The 19,984-nt window shown below is 51.7% G+C and overlaps 7 protein-coding genes across 7 annotated transcripts; 4 read left to right on the plus strand and 3 right to left on the minus strand.

Moving 5' to 3' along the window:
- Nucleotide 1: 1 nt before the first annotated feature.
- BX661DRAFT_176233 (Lecithin:cholesterol acyltransferase-domain-containing protein) lies at nucleotides 2–2,247 on the minus strand. The gene has a single exon (XM_051534293.1). It carries the CDS (start codon nucleotides 2,126–2,128, stop codon nucleotides 89–91), a length of 2,040 nt encoding a protein of 679 aa, XP_051395562.1. The 5' UTR covers nucleotides 2,129–2,247; the 3' UTR covers nucleotides 2–88.
- Nucleotides 2,248–2,554: 307 nt separating this feature from the next.
- On the plus strand, nucleotides 2,555–4,552 carry BX661DRAFT_176239 (uncharacterized protein). Its single transcript, XM_051534294.1, has 2 exons — nucleotides 2,555–2,669; nucleotides 3,143–4,552. The coding sequence occupies exons 1-2, from the start codon at nucleotides 2,597–2,599 to the stop codon at nucleotides 4,408–4,410; spliced, it is 1,341 nt and encodes a 446-aa protein (XP_051395563.1). The 5' UTR covers nucleotides 2,555–2,596; the 3' UTR covers nucleotides 4,411–4,552.
- A 1,935-nt stretch (nucleotides 4,553–6,487) lies between these two features.
- On the plus strand, nucleotides 6,488–10,597 carry BX661DRAFT_168338 (uncharacterized protein; the record flags this gene model as incomplete). The annotated part of the gene is made up of 3 exons (XM_051533423.1): nucleotides 6,488–6,587; nucleotides 7,700–7,832; nucleotides 8,281–10,597. The coding sequence occupies 3 exons, from the start codon at nucleotides 6,488–6,490 to the stop codon at nucleotides 10,595–10,597; spliced, it is 2,550 nt and encodes an 849-aa protein (XP_051395564.1).
- Nucleotides 10,598–10,843: 246 nt separating this feature from the next.
- On the plus strand, nucleotides 10,844–12,633 carry BX661DRAFT_176250 (uncharacterized protein). Its single transcript, XM_051534295.1, has 5 exons — nucleotides 10,844–10,955; nucleotides 11,150–11,236; nucleotides 11,362–11,375; nucleotides 11,507–11,636; nucleotides 11,762–12,633. The coding sequence occupies exons 1-5, from the start codon at nucleotides 10,928–10,930 to the stop codon at nucleotides 12,364–12,366; spliced, it is 864 nt and encodes a 287-aa protein (XP_051395565.1). The 5' UTR covers nucleotides 10,844–10,927; the 3' UTR covers nucleotides 12,367–12,633.
- A 1,055-nt stretch (nucleotides 12,634–13,688) lies between these two features.
- On the minus strand, nucleotides 13,689–14,004 carry BX661DRAFT_222056 (uncharacterized protein; the record flags this gene model as incomplete). The annotated part of the gene is made up of 2 exons (XM_051538846.1): nucleotides 13,689–13,900; nucleotides 13,931–14,004. Coding segments are annotated over 2 exons (199 nt in total), but the record flags the coding sequence as incomplete, so codon positions are not given.
- Nucleotides 14,005–15,904: 1,900 nt separating this feature from the next.
- On the plus strand, nucleotides 15,905–16,543 carry BX661DRAFT_126568 (kinase-like domain-containing protein; the record flags this gene model as incomplete). Its single annotated transcript, XM_051532470.1, has 1 exon — nucleotides 15,905–16,543. A coding segment is annotated over one exon (639 nt), but the record flags the coding sequence as incomplete, so codon positions are not given.
- A 992-nt stretch (nucleotides 16,544–17,535) lies between these two features.
- Nucleotides 17,536–19,231, minus strand: BX661DRAFT_176256 (uncharacterized protein). The gene has a single exon (XM_051534296.1). It carries the CDS (start codon nucleotides 19,113–19,115, stop codon nucleotides 17,562–17,564), a length of 1,554 nt encoding a protein of 517 aa, XP_051395568.1. The 5' UTR covers nucleotides 19,116–19,231; the 3' UTR covers nucleotides 17,536–17,561.
- Nucleotides 19,232–19,984: the final 753 nt, after the last annotated feature.

The raw sequence follows: 19,984 nt of genomic DNA on the forward strand, positions 1-19,984 counted from the left end.
TGTTCATATTTATTAGATTTATACATTTGGTTGGCCTCTCGTAAAATTAAGGGAAACTCGTACGATTACAACTTTCATTTCTATATTTTCAGGGCAGCTTGATACGGTCTACATATTTGAGAATGTCGGAGCTGATCTGGTCCTCGACCATGGGGCCGTTACCAGAGACGATGCGCAGAATGTCAGCGGTTGCCGCATGATTGCCCAAAATGTTGATATGATCCGAGGCGCCAGCACCGCCACGCATGTCCTTGTACGCAGCAGCCGGATTATGAGCAAACTCGCGGGCAACAATCCTCACACCATGCGGGTTATACAGGGGCTTGCGCCAAGCGCCCGAACACATGTACCCGAGCGACAAGAGTGGCACTGTCCCGTCACCCTCACCGTTGATGATCCCAATGTCGACGTTCTTCAGGTGCGCGCGCTGCCGTTTGTCGATTCGCAATGCCGGCGTGCCAGACTCCTCGTGAAATTCGTCTACGTTGGCCTTGTCCGTAGTGTAGTAGTATGCACGCTCGGTGGTGGCGCCGTGGCCGTAGAGACAGTAGATGGTCATGTTGGGAGCGTTAGGGAGTTGGTGTTGGAGCGGGTTGGTCCACATGCGGTGGTCGTCCGCGTGGTCGTCCATCTCGGCCTGCGTCCGGAACACGCCGTAGCTGTAGTCGCGCTTAAGGAACCGCTGTGCGTCTTGGTCTAAGACGCGGTACAGCAGGCCCAGGGCATCCTCCATAGTCTGGTTGCCGACACTGCCACCGTCGTCAAAGCGGATCTGCGCACCGTAAGACACGGCGCTAGACACGTCGTCAGTTCCGACATCGATGTCGTCGGGTGCGCCCGAAAGATCACCCCAGATGGCGTTTCCGCCCTTGGGCAGCAGCGAGGGCAAGCCAGTCCATGAGCGGAATATGCTGGCAAGCTCTTTGCGGTTCATAAAGTGGTCTAAAAGGTAGTTCACCAGGGGCTGCACAGTCTCGCGCTGCTCACCAGAGAGCAAGGACGATAGAGTTTTAGGCACACCCAGTGGCGTGCCAGCCAGATTAACCACAGCCTCAATGTGATCGTTGACCCACTGACTGCCGCCATTGCCGCCCTTGGGGGACTCGGCCCATTTCATAAAGTACTGGATAACCTGGGATCCCATAGAGTGCGGCACAAGCACGGTCTTTTTGCCTCCCGCTCTTAGTGCCACTTCAATCTGGCTCTTCAGCGTGGAGAAGTAATGGTCGCGGCGCTCCAGATCCGCGTAGGAGAGGCGCCAGTCATAGGATGCCAGCGACATATCGTTGCTGTCATATCCCAGCACCCCGAGGTTGTTGATTATTTTGCCCCAAATCCAGTACGATGTGATGAAGTAGTCGGCGGCATCCAGGCCCTTGGCCGCGCGCAGCTTTATGCCGGGTGGATCAAGCCCCGTCTTCTTGTCCAGCATAATGTGCTCGACCCAGCATTCCTTGTCGAGCAAAATGGCCTTGAACATGGTGGTAGTGCCCCAGAGTCGCTGGCGGAAGTACGGCTTTGAGCAGTTGACCGTACTCCAGCTCTCGAGTCCTGTAGAGATGATGCCGGGAACCAGAATAACATTGTGCTTCTTCACCAAGACCTCATCCTCAACTAACGACAGGGCTGGCTGGTAGTCACCGACCGTGTACTGCGGAACCGTGGAGGGTTCCGTATTGGTGATGAGCATTCCAGTGATATCGCGAATAAAATCGTCAGGCATCAGGCTCTCTGGCAGCAAAGAGATGACGTCCAGCTCGCCGAAAAACGTGTGCATATGGTTGATGTGCGAGCTCTGAGTGGGGTTCGTATAGAGGATGCTCAGAACCGCTGCTGAGACGCCAAAGATGATACCCGATAAAAACCAGCGCCGGCGCTTGACCCGCTCGGGTTTGAGCTCTGCGAGCCCTTTGCCAAACTTGCTGTTCAGTATGGCACTGGCCAGGTTTTTGTCATTTTCTGTCGGCGTGTTTGTGACTGTGCGCTCGTCGTCGCTGTTTGCTCCTGAGCGCTGGTTCGAGCTGGCACCGCTGCTTTTTTGCTTATTGTTCTGTCTAGAGCGGGGCTTGCGTTGGCTGGCCCTCCCAGAGGCCGCGCTCTTTTTGTCCTTGGTCTTTGGAAGTGGCATGCGTGGTGATGAAATAACAATATATTGAAGTAACTAAATGCAGGAAAGATAGGGAAATGTGAAGCGAGGAGAGGAGAGGAGAGGCGGGGGAAAAAGTTGGCCAACTAAAAACAAAGGCGTGGAAGAGAGGACTTGGTATTTTTTGTTTTTTTGGATTTTTTTAGTGTTTGCGTGATTTGGCATTGGCTGAACTTTTACGCTAAGGTGAAATAGGGACAGCATTTTCACGCTTTCACAGGTCAAAAATCGGCTCGGTGGTTATTGTGACCACTCACCAATGCAGGCACATTGTTTGCTTAATGATGTCATCAAACTTTTTTGCGGCTCGCGAGCCGCCAATAATAACTGGCTGTGCAAAAGAAAACCCATTGGCATCTATAAATGTAGCGCGCGCGTTCTTTTTTCTTCTTTTTAATTTTTCTTCATTTCTAATTTACGCGCACAAACTAAACCAATTAATTATATCCGATGAGTCAGGGAGAACCCAGTCCGAATCAGCACACAGCATTGACACAGGCGGAAAACCCAGCGACGCCCACAGGTAAGTAAGCCCGGCTTATGTATGCTCATTTGGCTAGACTGCTTAACTCTGGAAAACTCTGCGTTCCAATTTCCCCTTTCTAATACTCTGCTTCAATTGGTGCACTCAACTGTGCCCGTTTTGTTTCTACTGCACCTTTAAATATTTCTTTTTTTCTCTTTTTCTGCATTCTGCCCTGGTGTTTTGTGTGTCTCTTTTTCCATCGGTGTACAGAAAACTTATGATTATCTCGATATAGAACCGGGTTGAAAATACAACGCAGCACAAGGAGCAATGCCAAAGAAGAACTATAACTAGAACCACACAGACATAGAGCAAGTGGTGCAGGGAGAATAATAATTCAAGAGTCGAGAAGAGTCAAACACGATAAAGAAAATAGGCATCAGAAGAGGTCCAAGCACTTGCACTCATTTGTTCCCCATCGAAACAGGCATACTAACCGCAACTTGTCAGACACATTATTTTAAAAATAGCGGCCGGTGGCAGTGTGGCTTTAGGCCTTGTGAACAGCGGACTGACGCAGGCCCAGCAGGAGGGCATTGATCGGGCGCTGGCGTATGCACGCGAGCTGCAGCAGACGGTATTCAAGGAGATGCTTGATGCCGAGCGTCGGCGGCGCGAGGATGATGCGCGGGCAGCTCCGGGCACGGTGAACCCGGGCCGGCTGGCCGGCATGGACGCGCGCAACCTATCGGTGATGTCGCGAATCTACGTCGGATCGATCAACTTTGATCTAACCGACGAGCACATACACCGGGTTTTTTCTGAGTACGGGCCTGTGCGCAGCGTCAGCATGTCCAAGGACCCTGCGTCAGGGCGGCACAGAGGCTACGGGTTTGTCGAGTACGAGGTCCCTGAGGCTGCGGCGCTGGCCGTTGACAGGATGAATGGCACAATGCTGGGCGGCCGCCAGCTGAAGATTGGCCGCCCGAACAACTACAACGTGGCAGTTGCGCAGGGCTTTCCGCAGCCGCCGGCCGAGCGCATCTACGTGGCCAACGTCAACGAGGCCATCACGGAGGACATGCTGAGAGACATATTTGCGCCGTTTGGCGCTGTCAGCGCGTGCATCTTGGCGCCCGACATGGCAACACGCAAGCATCGCGGATGGGGGTTTATCGAGTTTGAGGAGGCGGTGGCTGCTGAGCAGGCGGCAGCGACCATGGACAGCTTTTCTCTGGGGAACCTGGTGCTGCGCGTCAGCCGCTGCGTTGTCGGCGGCCCGCTGGGCGATGGCATGGCGGCCCTGGACGATATGCCAGCTGACACCGAGGTTGAAGCCTCTGTGCCTACTGTCAGGCCGCCGCAGCAGGTGATGGACTTGGCGGCGAGCATCAACCGCACCATTGATGCCCAGCCCGCAGACCAGGTTAGCCAGCAGAACGCTGCCCCCCAGGCTGTAAATGGGCCGTGGTCGACTGTTGTGTTGCTGGAGAACGTCGTTGGCGACAGCTCCGAGGTTGACGATGACTTGGCCAGCGACATGGCCGGCGAGGGGGAAAAGTGCGGCACGGTTGCCAAGGTTGTCGTGCACGTTGCTTCGGACCAAGAGATGCAGCAGGCACCTGGCCAGAGCGATGTTTGCATTTTTGTGCAGTTTGCCGAGCCTGACTCGGCCTTGCGTGCGCTGAAGCTGTTTGATGGCCGGTGGTTCGGTGGTCGCCGGATATCCGCCCAGCTGTATGATATTGATCGATTCCGTGTGCTGACGAGCTCTGATACCATGGTCTACATGCCATAGATGCTTATCGGGCCTTCCGTTGCAATTATTTCAAAGAGGTTGTGACCTTTTCTGAGGGTAAATAATCTATAAATGTTTGCCTTTCCTGAAATCAAAATCAAAATCGAAACAGAAAATAACAGGAAATGTATTTTGAATTCAGTGGCGGGAAAATTCGAAAAATCAAAAATGAAAAAGGGAGGGGGGGTGCTGAATCCGGGTGTATGGGTGGAGTGGCAACTGCCCCCCAACACCTGCGTGTTTTATTAAGTTCCGGTAACAAGAGCGCTGCAACACATTTATCGATACCCTCAACGATATTTTTCTCTTTGGCTGGCTGCCGTGCCAACACAGTTGTAAAATAGGCGCTCAGCCGAGACCAAACTGTGGACAGAATCTAAAGAGCTTCCAAGCAAAAATGAGTTGCAAGCGAGCTTTAGCGCCAAACAATTAAACAGCGACATAAAAATAAAAGATATTTAGGGATTTTCAGGTTTGACGCGCTTAAAATTACGCGCAGTTCCGATTCGACAAGCCTTTTTCAAAGTGCGTGTGTGAGTTTGCGGAACTGGGTGTTTTGGACCTCGTCCTTGGATCTCTCTTCCCTTTTCCAATTCTTTTCTGCTGTTCAGAACAAAGCCAGCACACACCCAAAGCATAGCGTTTGTTGAGCGCGGTGCCATCCTCTATATGCTAAACGCTAAACGCTATACGCTAAATGATAAACGCCAAATAATAAACGCTAAATGCGCGCATGCTGCCGCATAAACAGGCCCAGCGCCGCTGCCATCGCCACCATTTCTCCTGCTTATTTTCTGACATTCTCATACTTTTTTTGTTGTCAAAGGTTTTGATGCTGTCTCCAAGCTTTTCTTTTTCATTTCCTTATTGTTCTATTTTCCTTGTTCTTTTTTCCCTTCTTTATTCGCTCCAAGCAAAAGGCTTTATTTTGGATATCCCATCTCACTTTTACAGAAGACGACTATTTTGTATCTACTCGTATTGTCCGGCCGCTCACTTTTTCAGTGGTTGTTTTATTTTTACACCTTATATACTTTTATAACAAATTCCGAATTCGCAGACACAAACCGTCTCGCCCTTCTTTTTTGTTACTCTTTTTATTTTTATTTTTATTTTTCTCTTTACACGTTTGGCGGCATAAAAAAGTAGAGCTCGGAATTAGTCACAAGCTTTTTTTTCTTCTTTTTTCTCGCGGTCCTTATTTTATTTCCTGTTTAGTTTTTAATTATTTACTCTTTCATTATTGCCAATTGTATATCGGCCGCAGCTTCCCAGTAGGCACCACTTGACTTGGTTTGACTTGACTTGTACTGCTGCTGCCATTTTTTTCTGTTGGGTAGAGTTGAGCGAACAGGCTGGTGAAACATCAAAAAAATACTATCGGCCGCTTTAGCCACTTCTCTGTACGCCCCTCTTTTTCCTTTGAACTGGGATTAAAGCGAATCCTTCTGGACTAAAGAGTGGAGTGCGCGCACGCTTGACAGAGACCCATCTTGCATATTATCTATTTACCAACCGCTCGCCCGCACACGCACCATTCGCACACACGCAGCCGAAACATCATATGCGCTTTCTTTTCTTGTTCATTTGCGCTCACTCACTTTTTTTTCTCTAAAAAAATAAGATCCCGAAGCGGACCAAAAAATAAGTACGCCTTTCGGTTTTATAGTTGATATTTTTTATTTTCTCCTTTCGGGTCTTTTTCTTCTTTCCTCCCCGCCATCAATATCAATCAATATTTTCAGCTTTTTATTTTTTTTGCTCAGCTTTCATTCTTGCCATTTAATCCCTCTTTTTCTCTTTTGCTTGTGACTGAAAAAATTATATTGGTGAAGCAAACCTTGTGTAAAATCAAAATTTCTTTTGTTCTTTCTTTCTTTCTTTCTTGTGCGTCTGCTACTCTCTTTATATTATTTTTCATCTCTTCTTTTTTAACACGCTTACTTTATTTTTCATTTATTCACTTTCTTGGCTCTCAATATTTTCACTATAACTCTCTTGCTCTCGTTTATTTTTTCTCATATACACTTTCTCCTTTTATCTTTCTCTTAACAAGTAGGACAATAATTAAAAAATAATGGAGGTTGACCTGAGCCCCGAAGAGTACTTCCGCCAGCAAGCCGCGGCGCTGCTGCACAGCGTCGAGGACCCTCTAGACGACAACAATAACAACAAAGGTAAGAAAATAACTTTCTCAACTCAATCGACGCTGTCCATCATCCTCAGCGAGCAAGCGAGCACTCTCCTTCTCGCACTATTATTTTCTTTTGTTTTGCTAGTGATTCGCGTTTCTGGGCGATAATGGCGCACGATGAAGACTACGCGCAGTCCTCACCCTCTTTTGTTCTATTACCCGATGCACACCTCTTGTACACTGTGCCTCGCACTTGTTCGTTTTGTGTTCAAACAAACGCGCCGTATTTTTCTGATAGCGTGTTGCCACACACCAATATCACTTTCGCTCTCGCTCTCTTTTTTCTTTAGCTTGCTTGTATGCACAGCAACGCAAGGAATAAAAAAGAGGGGGGGGGTGGTAATGCGGGCTTGTGCATTTTTCCATTTTTCCTTCGACGATTGCCTTCGGGTTTTCACACTTTGTTTTGCATGCAGAGTTGATGATTTGGGGGTGGTATTTACCCCCCGGCCTGTACCCAACCCCCCTTTCCCCTGTCTTCTCTCCTTGGTTCAATCTTTTTGGTCACTTCTCCAGTCCTCATTTCCATCTCCCCCCTTTTCATTACTTTCTCTTGGGCTTGGCAGTGCGTTATTTGTCATTTAACACTCCCTATTTATTTGTTTTTACTTGCTTTGCTTGTCGCCGCAACTTTTATTCAGCGCGCGCTGGGAGTTGTCTTTATTTTTTATTTTTGCCCTTAGTAAAATGAGGCGCATGCAAAGCGGACGAACCTTGAAGCAATCGGGTTATCATCCTCTTTGCCTGTCGATTTTTTTTGGGAGGGCCCAGAGCCCCCGACTGTCTCTGACTTTGCGAATTGATAGGCGACTGCAAGAAAGGTGCATATATTTTTCTTTATGTTTACCTTTGCAAGTATGTTTTTTATTGGCTTTTACCCGCCCGCCGGCCACAGCCAAAATATCACACAACTGAGGCAAGGCAGAGAAAGAGAGCATCAGCCTGGAATTGTATTATCCTTTCTACTCGTAGCATGTGGCCACATGCTGGATGGATTGTCTGCAGTTCATCTTTTATGATTTTGGATATCCGACACTAAACACAACTCTATTTTTTATTTTGCTTCTGGGCGCTTTCTATTACATTGTAACGTAGAGTCCTGGTCTGAAATCGATGACAACAGTGGTGCTGAGGACAATGCAGCGGTGCTTAAAAGGAAGCGCATCCTGCGCCACGGCCGCATGCGTCTGTCCGAGATTAACGAGCGCTTCAGTGCGTCAAAGAAAAAGTAAGTGTTGGCAGCAATTGCTTCTTGATTTTTTTGGTTTATTGAGCATATCCTATCCTGATTATTGCGCTCATCCTGTTTACAATTTTTATCTCGCTGCTCTCGAGGGGACGCAAGAGTTGAAAAATAAAAATAAAACAATTGCACGCCGAAAGGTCCAATTTACTACGCTTGTCTCCTCGTCCTCCCCACTTGTCCCTTTTCGATTTTTAGCATGTTTTGCGCCATAGCATCACGCATTCATTCATTCGATTATTGCCTCCTTATTTTTTCCAGTTGAGGGGCAAAAAAAGGAGAAAGGGCGATCTTGATTGTGTGGCCAAGATGCATTTGGAAGCACGAACATAATCAATTACCGGCAGTTAACCAATCGAAAAATAGCCTGACCACTAATATTCCGATTTGCTTCCAACTATATCACGCTTCTCGATTTAATTAAAAAATGTAGGCTTGTCGAGGCCCGCAAGCACCAATTGGATCTCGAGATGCAGCAGCTAAAGGACGGGACCCATCCGCAGTACAAAGAGTTTATCGAACAAGTCGATGCGCGGTGGTCCGATCGCCTGGCCAAAATCGAACTTGAGATGGAGAGCCGCCGCGCGCTGGCCAAAGTAAAGCTGGACTCGTCGCGCACATCGGCAAAAAACACATTCATTGCGTCCAAGGGCGAGGTGCGTCGGGCCATGGTCTACCGCCGCAAGAAGCAGATGTGGGCCCTGACTGATAACCTGCGCAACCTCGAGAGGATCCGCGAGGCCATCACCAACGTCGCATTCCCGCTGTCCAATCAGGCCGGGATAAAAATCCCCGAAAGGGGCACCAAAGCCTCCAATGAATCGGACCACCTGCTCAGCATGCCAGACACGCACTTGGCCAGGATTGACGAGGACGCCGATGTGTCCGCCGTCTGCGGCATCCCTGCGCTGCTCAACTACGCCGAAACAGAGATGTCCGCGCCAGAGGACAGCGCTGCAGCGCGCATCCCCACGCACAACGCAGCAGCCGCGATCACCGAAGCTACAGACACCCGGGTGCCTAGGTCGCAGGTTGGCTACGCTCACGACGATATGGGCGCGGCATATGGATACCAGGGCGTCGGTGCGGGTCACAATGTCGCTGACGAGACTGTTTTGGTTGGCGGCACTGTTGCCACGTACGAGCCAGCGGAGAGCACGCGCGACTACGGCCGGGCATACGCGGGCCAGCAGGCCATTCCCGATGCGCGCGCGGCGGCGTACAACGCGCAGGGCTCACGCCATGGCTCGGTTGCTGCGCCGGTGGCGGTAGCTGTAGTGGCTTCCGCTACGGCTTCGGCCCTGACCTCGACCTCGGTTGGCGTACAGCCGTACGCAACGAGAAACCAGACGTACTACGGCGACTCTGCATACCAGGCAAGCTACTACGACTCGAGTGGCCACAAGGCTCCAAATCCCCGAGCGCCCACAATGCAGCACAGTCCGTCTGTCACCGCTACTGTCACTGGTGTCGAGAAGTACGCGTATGGCTCGAAGAGGCATGCGCGGATCAACGGCGCGACCGAGGAATACCAGACGCCCGGATACTATTGCAGCAATGGAACGACTACTGCGCCCGTGGCTGTGTCGGCACAGAACGGCTCTGTGGTGACCAAGCACAAATATCCTGCCGAATTCGATGAGGTTCCTGGAAAGCGGCAGCGTACAGTGCATACGTCGAGTACGTGGCCGGCGTCGCAGTACTATCAGCAGCAGCAATACCAGCATCAGGACGCTCGGTCGTGGAACGAACCCGTCTCAGCGACTGACAAGAGCGGCAACCCAATGGTTGATTCCGGTGCCACAATGCATTCTTATGGCTATGGCAGACAGGCAGAGTACCACCAAAATTATTCTAGTGTTGACGGCGATGCTGCGAGCGGCAATGCGTACCAGACGCAATACTCTCATCCACCGCCGCCGCCATTGTCTGGTGACCAGGCGTACCATTATAGCCAACAGCAGCAGCAGCAGCACGACTACAATCGTCAGGGCGTTTCGTCGTCGTACTACGGCTCTCAAAAGCATGACTATTCGGCAGAGTCAGCGGCGTACTATCAGCAGCAGCAGCAGGCGCACTACCACAGCCAGGACAGTGGGTACTACCCGCCACATTACCAGCAGACCGCGGCCACTAACGGAGCAACACCCCTGGCGGCAGGCTCGCACCACGCAGATGCAGGCTACCACGCTCAGCACCACTATGGCCAGCAGCATCAGCACCAGCAGTCGGCAGCAGCTGGCGTGTACGCGGGAGGCGTCCAAAAGACACCTGCTGACTACCATCCTCAGCGCCATTCTCATAAGCAGTACGCCAGCAACAGCAGTTACTCGGGATTGGATGCAGGCATATCCATGCCAGCGCCCAGCAGCAGCAGTAACGCTTGGAGCAGCGACTACTACTCGCAGCAGCAGCCACATCACTCGTCTGCGCAGGTGTACGAGTCGCAGCAGCACCCGCACTACCGCCAGCAGGGCCCGTCCTCCTATCATCACCAGAAACACGACTCGCACAGCGCAATGGTTGTGGAGTATGCCGGCGACCCTAGGGCATACTACGGTGGCAGCCAAGCGATGCACCAACAGCAGCCGCAGCCGCAGCCGCAGTCGCGTTCTGGGGATCCGCGCGCTCACGGTGTGCCAGCGATGGGTGCGGGCGCAGTTCCGTCGTACCACCATCGCCAAGCGACCACTGGCGGCACCGATGGGCACCATTACTCGTCATCGTCACTGACAAATATTCTCAAGTAAACCCCTTCTTTGTACTTGTTTTTTGTGTGGATCTCCTTGGTTTATTTTTGTGACAATCCCTCCCTTTTTAGTTTTAGAAATTTGTTGTAAATTAATTATCCAAACTTGTCAATTTTCTTGTTGGATCATCGGATCAAGATAATCATATTCCTTTGGATGAGGGGAGTGGGAGTGGGGGATGGAAGATGTGGAAAATAGCATCATTGTGTTTGAAAAAGTGTTTCTTTTCATTTTCTCTTTGAGTTCTTGAGATTTTTTTTTGATTTTTATATTTTTAGAGTATTGCTTTATATTCGTTGTATCACTAAGAAAAATAACAAAAACAAAACAATGTCGTCAGCTATCAGGATTGGATGTGGCAAGTGTGATTAGTTGTTAGCTAAATGAGTTGGTTTACTTGGGCAATACCGATTTTGCTGAAAAGGTGTCCATTGGCACACCCTGTGTGTGTGCGCTAGTGTATTTTAACGCTTGCCCAAGTGTAGTAATAACAAAATAACAAAAATAAAACTAATATTTTATTATTTCATTATTTTTTGAATTGATTGTTAGTTCCCGAGCACTTTTCTGCGCCTCTTTTGCATGCGGTTGAAAGCGGTGAATTCAAGGACAACGAGATAGAGCTGGTGATATGTAAACGCAAGTATCAATACTAGCAACAACAATAACAAAAGAAATAACGCACACTAAAAAGGGGATAAAGGGATAATGATGGACTAACCGAGTATTGTTTTGCAATTGTTTTTTATTTCTGAAAATTGTAGTTGGTACTGGAGATGTAGGCTTCAACTTTATTTTTCAGCGGTGTAAGATGCAGCTTAGGTTAGTCTTAGGGCTGAGCTAGGCTAGGGGAAAAGGCAAGAAATTAAAAAAGAAAGTGATGGCATTTCTTTTTACATTGGTTTGTAGATGGTTAAGAAGCTGGCTGCTGGAGAGCTGGATGTGGCGATTTGCGTGACTGAGGGACTGGTGGCCGGAATCAACAGCAACAAGGACGCCAGTCTTCGTCTATTCGGAACTTACGTCGACACACCCCTACGTAAGCACCCCAACCTATAATATTCAAATTCACATGTGAATATCCACCACATCAATCACGCCAAAACAAATAAAACATCAATGTGCTAAATTTAAATTAAGACACCAAATGATCCGAATATATAGCATGGGCGGTTTCAGTTGCGACCGATGCAAGGTTCTGCAGTCTCGATGATCTGGGATTCGGGGCAAAGTTTGGGATCAGCCGGCCAGGCAGCGGCAGCGAGGTGATGGCTCGGTACGCCGCAAGCCAATACGAATGGGCCACGCCGCAGTTCGCCGTTCTCGGCGATATCAACCAACTAGTCGCCGGCACGCAGGAACACAAGGTGGATGCGTTTCTGTGGGAGCGCACGACTATGCAGAGACACTACACGGCCGAGTCGGTGCGCTACCTCGGGACGGTCAAACCCCCATGGCCGGCGTTCTCATACGGAGCGACCGAGCAGTTTATTCGCCGGAACCCCGGGTTGCTGCGGGATTTAATTGCGAGGATTGGGCAGGTGGCGGGGCGGTTTATGGAGCGGAGAGAGGAGGGGCTAAGATTTGTTTGCGACTCCCTGGGGTATGCTGCGGAGGACGCAGTGATGTGGGCGGGGTATGTTGGGTTTAGCCCGGATGGCGCTGTGGACGAAGCTAAGGTGCGCGCGGTTGCTCGCGCATTGCAGCGCGCTGCGGTTATTGGTGACTGTGCGCTTGAGGATATTGTTCTGCGCCCTGGCCAAGCGTGAGGTTACCCGTTTTTTAATTATGGGGGTATTGTCTAAATAATATTGTAATTTACAAGAGCAACCGCGCCCCACTGTTTGTTTGCCAGCCTCATCTTCTCGTCTCTACACCCCGTCATTCGTGATGCAGGTCCGTGGGTGCATAAAGAGTGAGGGGGGAATGGAATAGTGTGCTATTGCACTTTCATGTAGGAAAAACAATAAAAAACAAACAAAACAACTGGTAACATGCACACGGTTTTATTATTTTTACAGGGGATGATCTACAAGGCACTACATTTTATCGACGGTGCTTTCCTTGTTCTTTTTGTTCAACAGCAGCAGAAAAATAGCTGAAAACATGCCAGTGGTTTTCAGCAAAAAGGGAGGAAGAAAATCCTAATTTCCCAAAAAAACTTGACTATCTGATAATACACGTGACACTAATCCATTTTTTCTTCTTCGGGAGGGGGCAAATAGAGCACGAGAGCGTGACCAAAAGAAAAGAAAGAAGTGACACTCGAGGGGCGGTATTTTTCATTTTCATTTTCATTTATGACAACAAACATTCAAGCCACGCAAAAATCTTATTATATTGTTTATTTGATGGGCGTGGGCACCCACTGTATGATATTAAAAAAGAAAGGAAAAAGCCCATGAAAAAGCTAAGCCCACTTTCTAAGTATGCACGTTCAAACTGAAAGGAAAAAAGAAGGGGGGATTATAAATCACTGGGATAAATTGTTTTTTTTTCGCAATAATAAAAGAAAAACAGAGCAAGTGTTCACACACACATAGTCTGACGCAGACGCGGACGCGGGCAAAAATGGGCAATAAGCAAAGAGCGGACGCGTGGCTAAGCGAAAAAAACCATCACACCAACATCGTCCTGGTAAAAAAAAAGAGGAAAAAGAGGGGAAAAAAATTTAGGAAAAAGCCACAACTTATTTATATACATATATTTTTTGTCACGTTTTAAGGAATTTTTTTAAAAGACGCGAGAAAGCAGAATTTCTTTTTAGTCTTCATTCAAAACGTAAACAAAAAAAGAGGAAACTCCGCAATGAAAAAAGGTTTTTTATTAATGCGGGCCAAGCATTAATCATTGCCGATAACTCGGATTTTTTTGTTTGCTTTTTATTTTACGCGTAATCCACATATTCTTTGGATTTTTGGATTTTTGCTCAAAAAGAACACGAAAAAAGAGAAACCCCCCCCCCAGAAAAAAAAGAAAAAAGAGAGAAAATCGACGACACATTTTTTTCTTCTAGAGTTCCTGAAAAAAAGAAATAAACGGCGATTATATATCATCTGGCATTTTCCTTGATTTACTTTTTTTTTTTTTTTCCTCTTCCCATTTTTTTTGTAATTCCACAATTTTCCCTCCCCTCTTCCCTCTTTTTTATTAGTGACAAAAAATTACTTTTATTTTTCTATTTATTTATTCTTGTCAGCTTTTTATTTTGTATTTTGCACTCTATTATTACCCTTATTACCCACACACACTCGCTCACTCGCCCACCAGCACCAGCACCAGCACCAGCACCAGCACCAGCACCAGCACCAGCACCAGCACCAGCACCGGCACCAGCACCAGCACCAGCACCAGCACCGGCACCAGCACCAGCGCCAGCGCCACCACCAGCATCAACACCAACAGTCCTTGTCTTTTATTCTTGTCCTTTTTTATTCAGTTCGTTATCCACTTCCATTCCATTCCATCCACCCATATTGTCTAGCATTATCATCCGTGCTGCGCTCACAAACAAGACGCCCCTCCCCCTTCCCTCCTACCTTCCACACTTGCACTTCTTTAAACATTTTCCTAATGGCAGAAACACCGAGACGTCCAACGACACGCGCACTGCGCCGGAGTCTCGGCGGCAACGGCCGCACAGCGTCGCCCCCACGGGCGCCGCTCACGCGCAGCCGGCTGCGCAACTCCCTATCGAACCGCCCGCCTCTCAGCCGTCCGCAGTCGTCGTTCCCCACGCTGGCCGTGGAGAGGACGCCGGTGGCGCGGCGCGTAGCCAGCCCGCGGCCGGCCATTGGCAAAGCCCTGCGCGTGGCCAGCCCTCGGCCGGCCATTGACAGAGCCCTGCGCCTGGCCAGTCCTCGGCCGGTCGCCAGCAGGGCGTTCCAGGACGAGTCGCCGACGCACGGCGTGTCGACGCCGTTCCGCCGCCAGTCGTTCGTCAATGCGCGGCACGGGCGGCTGGCTGCGGACGCGGACGCGGACGCGGAGTCGCCGACTGGCCGCGGCTCCGTGCTGTCGCCGGGCAGGCCCGCGGGCGCGCCGGGCCGGCGGCTGTCGTTTATGGGCGCCCGGCATGCGGCGCAGAGCGCGGATGGCGCGGCAATGTTTACGCCGCTGGCCACCAAGCTTATCCGCCCAGACCCCTCCGTCTTCATGTCCTCCGGGCTGCAGTCCAAGCGGCAGCGCGCCAGCCGCCGCATCTCGTCGTACCTGGCCCCCGAGACGCCGTGCAAGAGCTCCAGCACCATCCCCAGCGTCATCGCAAAGTCGGCGCCGGAGCCCGTAAGGCTGGGCCATATGCCGGGGCGCCCCAGTGGCGCAGACAGCGGCATGGTGACGCCGACCAACCAGATCCACGCGCCGGCATTTGACGTTACCGCGGACCCGGGAAGGCTCGGGAAGCACCGCAATTCATCGGCCAATAGCCTGCAGAGGCTGCGCAAGAAGCCGCATTTCGGGCCGGATGAGGGTGTGGACGATGAGATGGCGCTGGCGCTGGCGTTTAGCTCGCCGCGCAGAGTGCCCCGGCCCAGGCGGAGCACGCTGGTCGAGGATGAGCTCGGGCAGGGCATGTCGCCGCCTGGGCTGGTCCTGCCGGCGATGCTGGGCGGGCTCGACGACTCGCCGACGCCGACGCCCTTGGCCATGCGCTCGCTGCAGGGCCGGGCCCAGGACCAGGATCAGATGCAGAATCGCCAGCAGCAGCGCCAGCAGCAGCAGCAGCTCCACTACCGGCAGCAGCACCAGCAGCACCAGCAGCACCAGCTCCAGCTCCAGCTCCAGCTCCAGCTCCAAAACCAGCTCCACCACCACCAGCAGAGCAGCGGCCAGCAGTTGTTCCACAGACTGGCCGCCGACAGGTCGCTTGACCCTGGCATGGCTATCCAGCGCATGCGCGCCTTTGGCAGCAGCCTGTTGTCGTGGATCTCCGGCAGCGAGCCGTGCCCGAGCGAGTCCTCGGCGGCCACGCTGGCATCCAGCTCAATGTCGCACGAGGCCGAGGCCCCAGCAAAGCAGCGGCGCCCACTGCCCGCGCTGCCAGCCCGGCTGGACCACGACATGGACCACGACATGGTCGTGACCGAGGACGACTTTAGCGAGGACGACGTGTTCGGCTCCGGGCTAACGCGGTCGCCGCGCATCCTGGCGGCAGAGCGGCCGCAGATGCCGCAGATCATGCAGGGGTGCGCGACCAACTACGCGCACTTCCTCGGGCGCGAGTACTTTGCCCAGGCCGACCGCTCGCTGCCGTTCCTGTCGCCCAGCGACGAGTTCCGCGTGGACGGGCTCGGCTACCTGGACTACTTTGCGCACCAATTCGAGGCCATTGGCCTTGCCGGCGAGGGCAACTTCTCGACCGTCGTCAGCGTGCGCAGCCTGGTTGACGGCCAGCTCTATGCTGTCAAGAAGACGCGCGAGCCGTATACTGGCCGGCAGGAGCGCGCGCGGCGGCTGCGCGAAGTCGATCTACTGTGGGCTGTGGGCGGCAGCCCCGGCGTCGTGCGGCTGGTCAATGCCTGGGAGCAGTTCGGCCACCTGTATATGCAGTTTGAGCTGTGCGAGCAGGGCAGCTTGGCTGATTACTTGGACATGTGGATGAGTCGTGAGGGCAGTCTGCCCGAGGCGCGTGTCTGGGCCATTCTGGCGCATGCTGCCAGCGCTATCGGCCGCCTGCACGACGCCGGCATCGCGCACCTGGACGTGAAGCCGGCGAATTTTCTGCTGGGCGCAGGCTTCGGCAGCCCCGGCGGCGAGCAGCACGAGGGGTGGCTGAAGCTGGCTGACTTTGGCCATGCCGCGCGGCTTCCGTACGAGAAAATGGCCTGGGTGGACGAGGGCGACCGCGAGTACATGGCGCCCGAGGTTCTGCATGGCCGGTACACTGCGGCAGCGGATGTCTTTAGCCTCGGGATGATGATGCTGGAGATCACCGCGGAGATCAACCTGCCGCACAACGGCGTTGATTGGCAGAAGCTGCGCGAGGGTCTTTTCGACGACCCAATGTTCCACAATTTGCCGTATTCCAAGGACCTGCAGGAGACCATTAAGCGGATGCTCCACCCGGACTCCCGCAAGCGCCCCGGCCTGCGTGCTGTGCTAGCGCTGCCGCAATGCGCCCTGTATACTTCGGCGCCGGCCGGTCGGCCTGGCAGCATTGCGGCGGTGGTGGCGGCGTCGGAGGATGATGATGATAGGGATGACCTTGTGTCGAGACCGCCGATTCTGCGTGGTTCCTTCCAGTACCACCACCGTATGCTGATGCGCGCTGCCACGGCGGATGCAGAGTCGTTTCCGGGCATGGTGGATCATTTGTCTGTGCACCCGATGATGACTAGGTCGGCGGCTGCGGCGAAGACTCCGCCGCCGCCGCCGCCGCCACCACCAGGGAGGTCATCGAATACTGCGCGTCGCCCGGCTCCTACCCCGGTGTCGAGGAGGCGTCTGCCGCCGAGACGTGGGCTGATGAGAAGGGCGGTGAGTGCCCCTGGGTCTGTCGCCACCATCTCGTCTACTGGACAGTCGTCGGTGTCGCGTATTTTGCGTGCTGGAAGAGTGGCAACGTCTGGGTCGCGCAGATAGTCCAATCCAAGCAATTTTTTTACTTTCTTTTATTTTTCAATTCATTTCAATTTTATCCATCTCATCCTTTTTCATTGTACTTGTCACTTATATAGCCAGCCGAGTCTGAGTAACTTGGGCATCTTGGACTCATATGTTCTTGAGATAGACCCGCTTTTGCCGGCTGTTCCAAAGTCACTGAGAATGTGATGTTTTTTGGGGGGAGGATGGCAATCATTCGGGCTTCTAGGTCTGATAAGGACAACCCCGTGCTACATTAAACTCCTTTATTCGACGCGTCAACCATAAAAAGAAATAGTAAATGAGTAAATCGAAAAACCAATCTTTTGGTGGGAAAGCATTGGAAAATCAGTATGATTTATACAAGAATAAAAAACAAAGCCTAGTCCACTAAAACCCTTATTACTGAACCGTCCTCTACACCATAGTAGGATAACGGTCTAGTATCGTTATCCAAAGCAACCCAATGCCTATGATCCTCCTCTATCTTATCATTAGAAACCTCCAACCGGAACCCCCTACACTTTGCCAGCTTGACCGCTATCGGTCTGATTTGGCGCACAAGCATCGTGCGAATAAGCGATCGGGACTCCGAAGCTACCACGTCCTTTCCACCACTCCGCACAACCATCAAAGTAACTGAGGCCAAGCGCGATTTCAGCCGGGATTCCCGCTCAACAGCCGGTGGCGGTGGCATCCCGTGTTTGGCGACAAGCTCATGGATGCGCGGGAACTCTGCAGCCATCCGATCTACCAACAAAGACCCAGTCTCCTGTGCACCAGCGGTAGTGGTGGTGGTGGTGGACCGAGAGCAGAGTGCCAGATAGTACCGTTCCATCTCAGTGCGCTCATCCGAGGTGATCATTGACCCGTCGAGTTTCGTGATCTGCGGCAAACGTGCGATAATCTGCGGGGCCATGTCCTTGGCCGTCAACGGGGTAGAGACAATAGCCAGGGTGCGCAACGAAGCAACACCCAGAAGCGAATCCACCGCCGACCACTGCGCCAAAAGCGTATGGCTGAGATTCAATGTGTGCAGCTGGGGAAAACACACTGTGGAAAAATCCAAGGTTATATTGCTGATCGGGTTGCCCCGCACATTAAGAAGGCGAAGGCAGGGCAAGTGAGCGAGCGGGGAGATATCTTTAATCTCGTTGCTCTCTAAATGCAGCTCCTCAAGATACCATTCCACGGGTGTGTCCAGGACTGCTGCCACCTGGCTCCAGCCAAACGACAGCGAGCGTACATTAAGCTGCTGCGCAACATTCACAATGTCTAGCCATGTTAGCGCGTCGGAGGAATCAACCCGCAGGGTGTCCACGGTGAACCGCTCCTTGGTTACCCTTACTGGCGACTCGAAATGATTCGCGCTAATGTCCAGTATTTCCACCAAAGGAACCGTACGCAGGATCCCCAGCAGCCTATCCCACTGCGTAAAATAGTTGTTGGCCAGCGACAGCGTGCGCACATTAGCCAGCTCCCATTTAGTCTCCTCTGTGTCGCCATCTACCCCGTCAATACGCAAGGAGTCGAGACCAAGCACAGAAAGTGACCGTAGGTCGCTCTGCTCCATGGCTATTTTATCCAAACCAACCGCTTCGATCTTGCCACGTCGCCCGTCGATGGCCTGCGGTAGCGTGTTTAGCTCCGCGAGGTCGTCGACAATGTACCGCTGCTTGGCCGCCTGGAGCAGGGGCTGGCCCCAGATCATCCGGTCGACCTGTCGGATGAAGGACCCGTGGGGGCCGGAACCCTTTTGGCATTGGAAGTATTGGTGCCCGGAGTGCGTTCCGGAGTGCTTGCCGCGGTTTGGTGTGGCCCACTCGACTCCTAGCCAAACACCCTTGGTTCCGCTGACTGCACCGTGGTACCGAACTATCCCACTGTCGCCGTCTATGCTGAACCACCGCCCAACAAGGTCATTTCCCGTTGACATTATACAATTATAACGAAAATTGTGAAATTTAAAAAAAGAGAGGGAATTCGCTAAATGCAAGGAAAAATTAAAGAAAAAATAAGGAACAGAAATAAAGAGGAGAAAACCTCCCAACCGATCGGTTTTGTTTTCAAGGCCCCAGTCTCCAATACCTTTTGGTTATCAAAAACCTGGTACATCCAATATCTTGATCGACTTGAGCTTTGAAATGCTGAGTATCTGTGTAGCAATATCCTCCTCCTCACACAGACTCTCATTTATTTCAGCAAAAGCTCCCTTTTCATCCCTCGGACTCTTCAATTGTCCACTCGCCAAACTTGTCACCAGGGTTCTTGCAATTCCACGCTGTCCATATACGACTACTACCCTCTCCAAGCCCCCTCGAAATGGTAATCGATGACATCCCAGACTAGTCAATATTTGCCACCAGGCCCAACCCTGTAGTCGCTGTTCACCAGCGTCGAGTGAGAGGAGTGCTCCACTTCTTTAAACGCAATAGCCTTGTATTTCAGAATAATGCCGATAAATATTTTTTTTCGACAGTGAATGAAATACAGATCCAAATGATTAACAACCCCCCCCCCTATTCTTGTTGACAGTTGTAAGGCAAAGGCCCTCTCCGCCTTATGGCCATCTGAGGAAACCAGTCGCAGTCAGCACAGACTGCTCTCGCTCGCATATTTTCTGCGCTTCCATTGCTGCATTTGTCTGCACCTTAGACTGTTCTCGTTCCCGTCAAGAAAATTAGTTGTCATATGGTTTGACGAGAATCAGTGTTTTTTTTCACGCACACGTCGCGGACATCGTCTTCGGTCATTATTTCGTAGTCGTTGAGCTGGAGGAAAAATGGCCCTTGATTATGGTGAACA

This window comes from Kickxella alabastrina (genome assembly GCF_025024165.1).
Source record: "Kickxella alabastrina strain RSA 675 chromosome Unknown BX661scaffold_1, whole genome shotgun sequence".
Classification (NCBI taxonomy): domain Eukaryota; kingdom Fungi; phylum Kickxellomycota; class Kickxellomycetes; order Kickxellales; family Kickxellaceae; genus Kickxella; species Kickxella alabastrina.

Bases quoted from the DNA above. Each gene is read 5' to 3' on its own strand.
- BX661DRAFT_176233 (XM_051534293.1), bottom strand. From the start codon at position 2,128: ATGCCACTTCCAAAGACCAAGGACAAAAAGAGCGCGGCCTCTGGGAGG.
- BX661DRAFT_176239 (XM_051534294.1), top strand. From the start codon at position 2,597: ATGAGTCAGGGAGAACCCAGTCCGAATCAGCACACAGCATTGACACAG. The intron at 2,670-3,142 runs GTAAGTAAGCCC...TTTTAAAAATAG, and splicing joins AAACCCAGCGACGCCCACAG to CGGCCGGTGGCAGTGTGGCT.
- BX661DRAFT_176250 (XM_051534295.1), top strand. From the start codon at position 10,928: ATGTCGTCAGCTATCAGGATTGGATGTG. The intron at 10,956-11,149 runs GCAAGTGTGATT...ATTGATTGTTAG, and splicing joins AGCTATCAGGATTGGATGTG to TTCCCGAGCACTTTTCTGCG. The intron at 11,637-11,761 runs GTAAGCACCCCA...CCGAATATATAG, and splicing joins TTACGTCGACACACCCCTAC to CATGGGCGGTTTCAGTTGCG.
- BX661DRAFT_176256 (XM_051534296.1), bottom strand. From the start codon at position 19,115: ATGTCAACGGGAAATGACCTTGTTGGGCGGTGGTTCAGCATAGACGGC.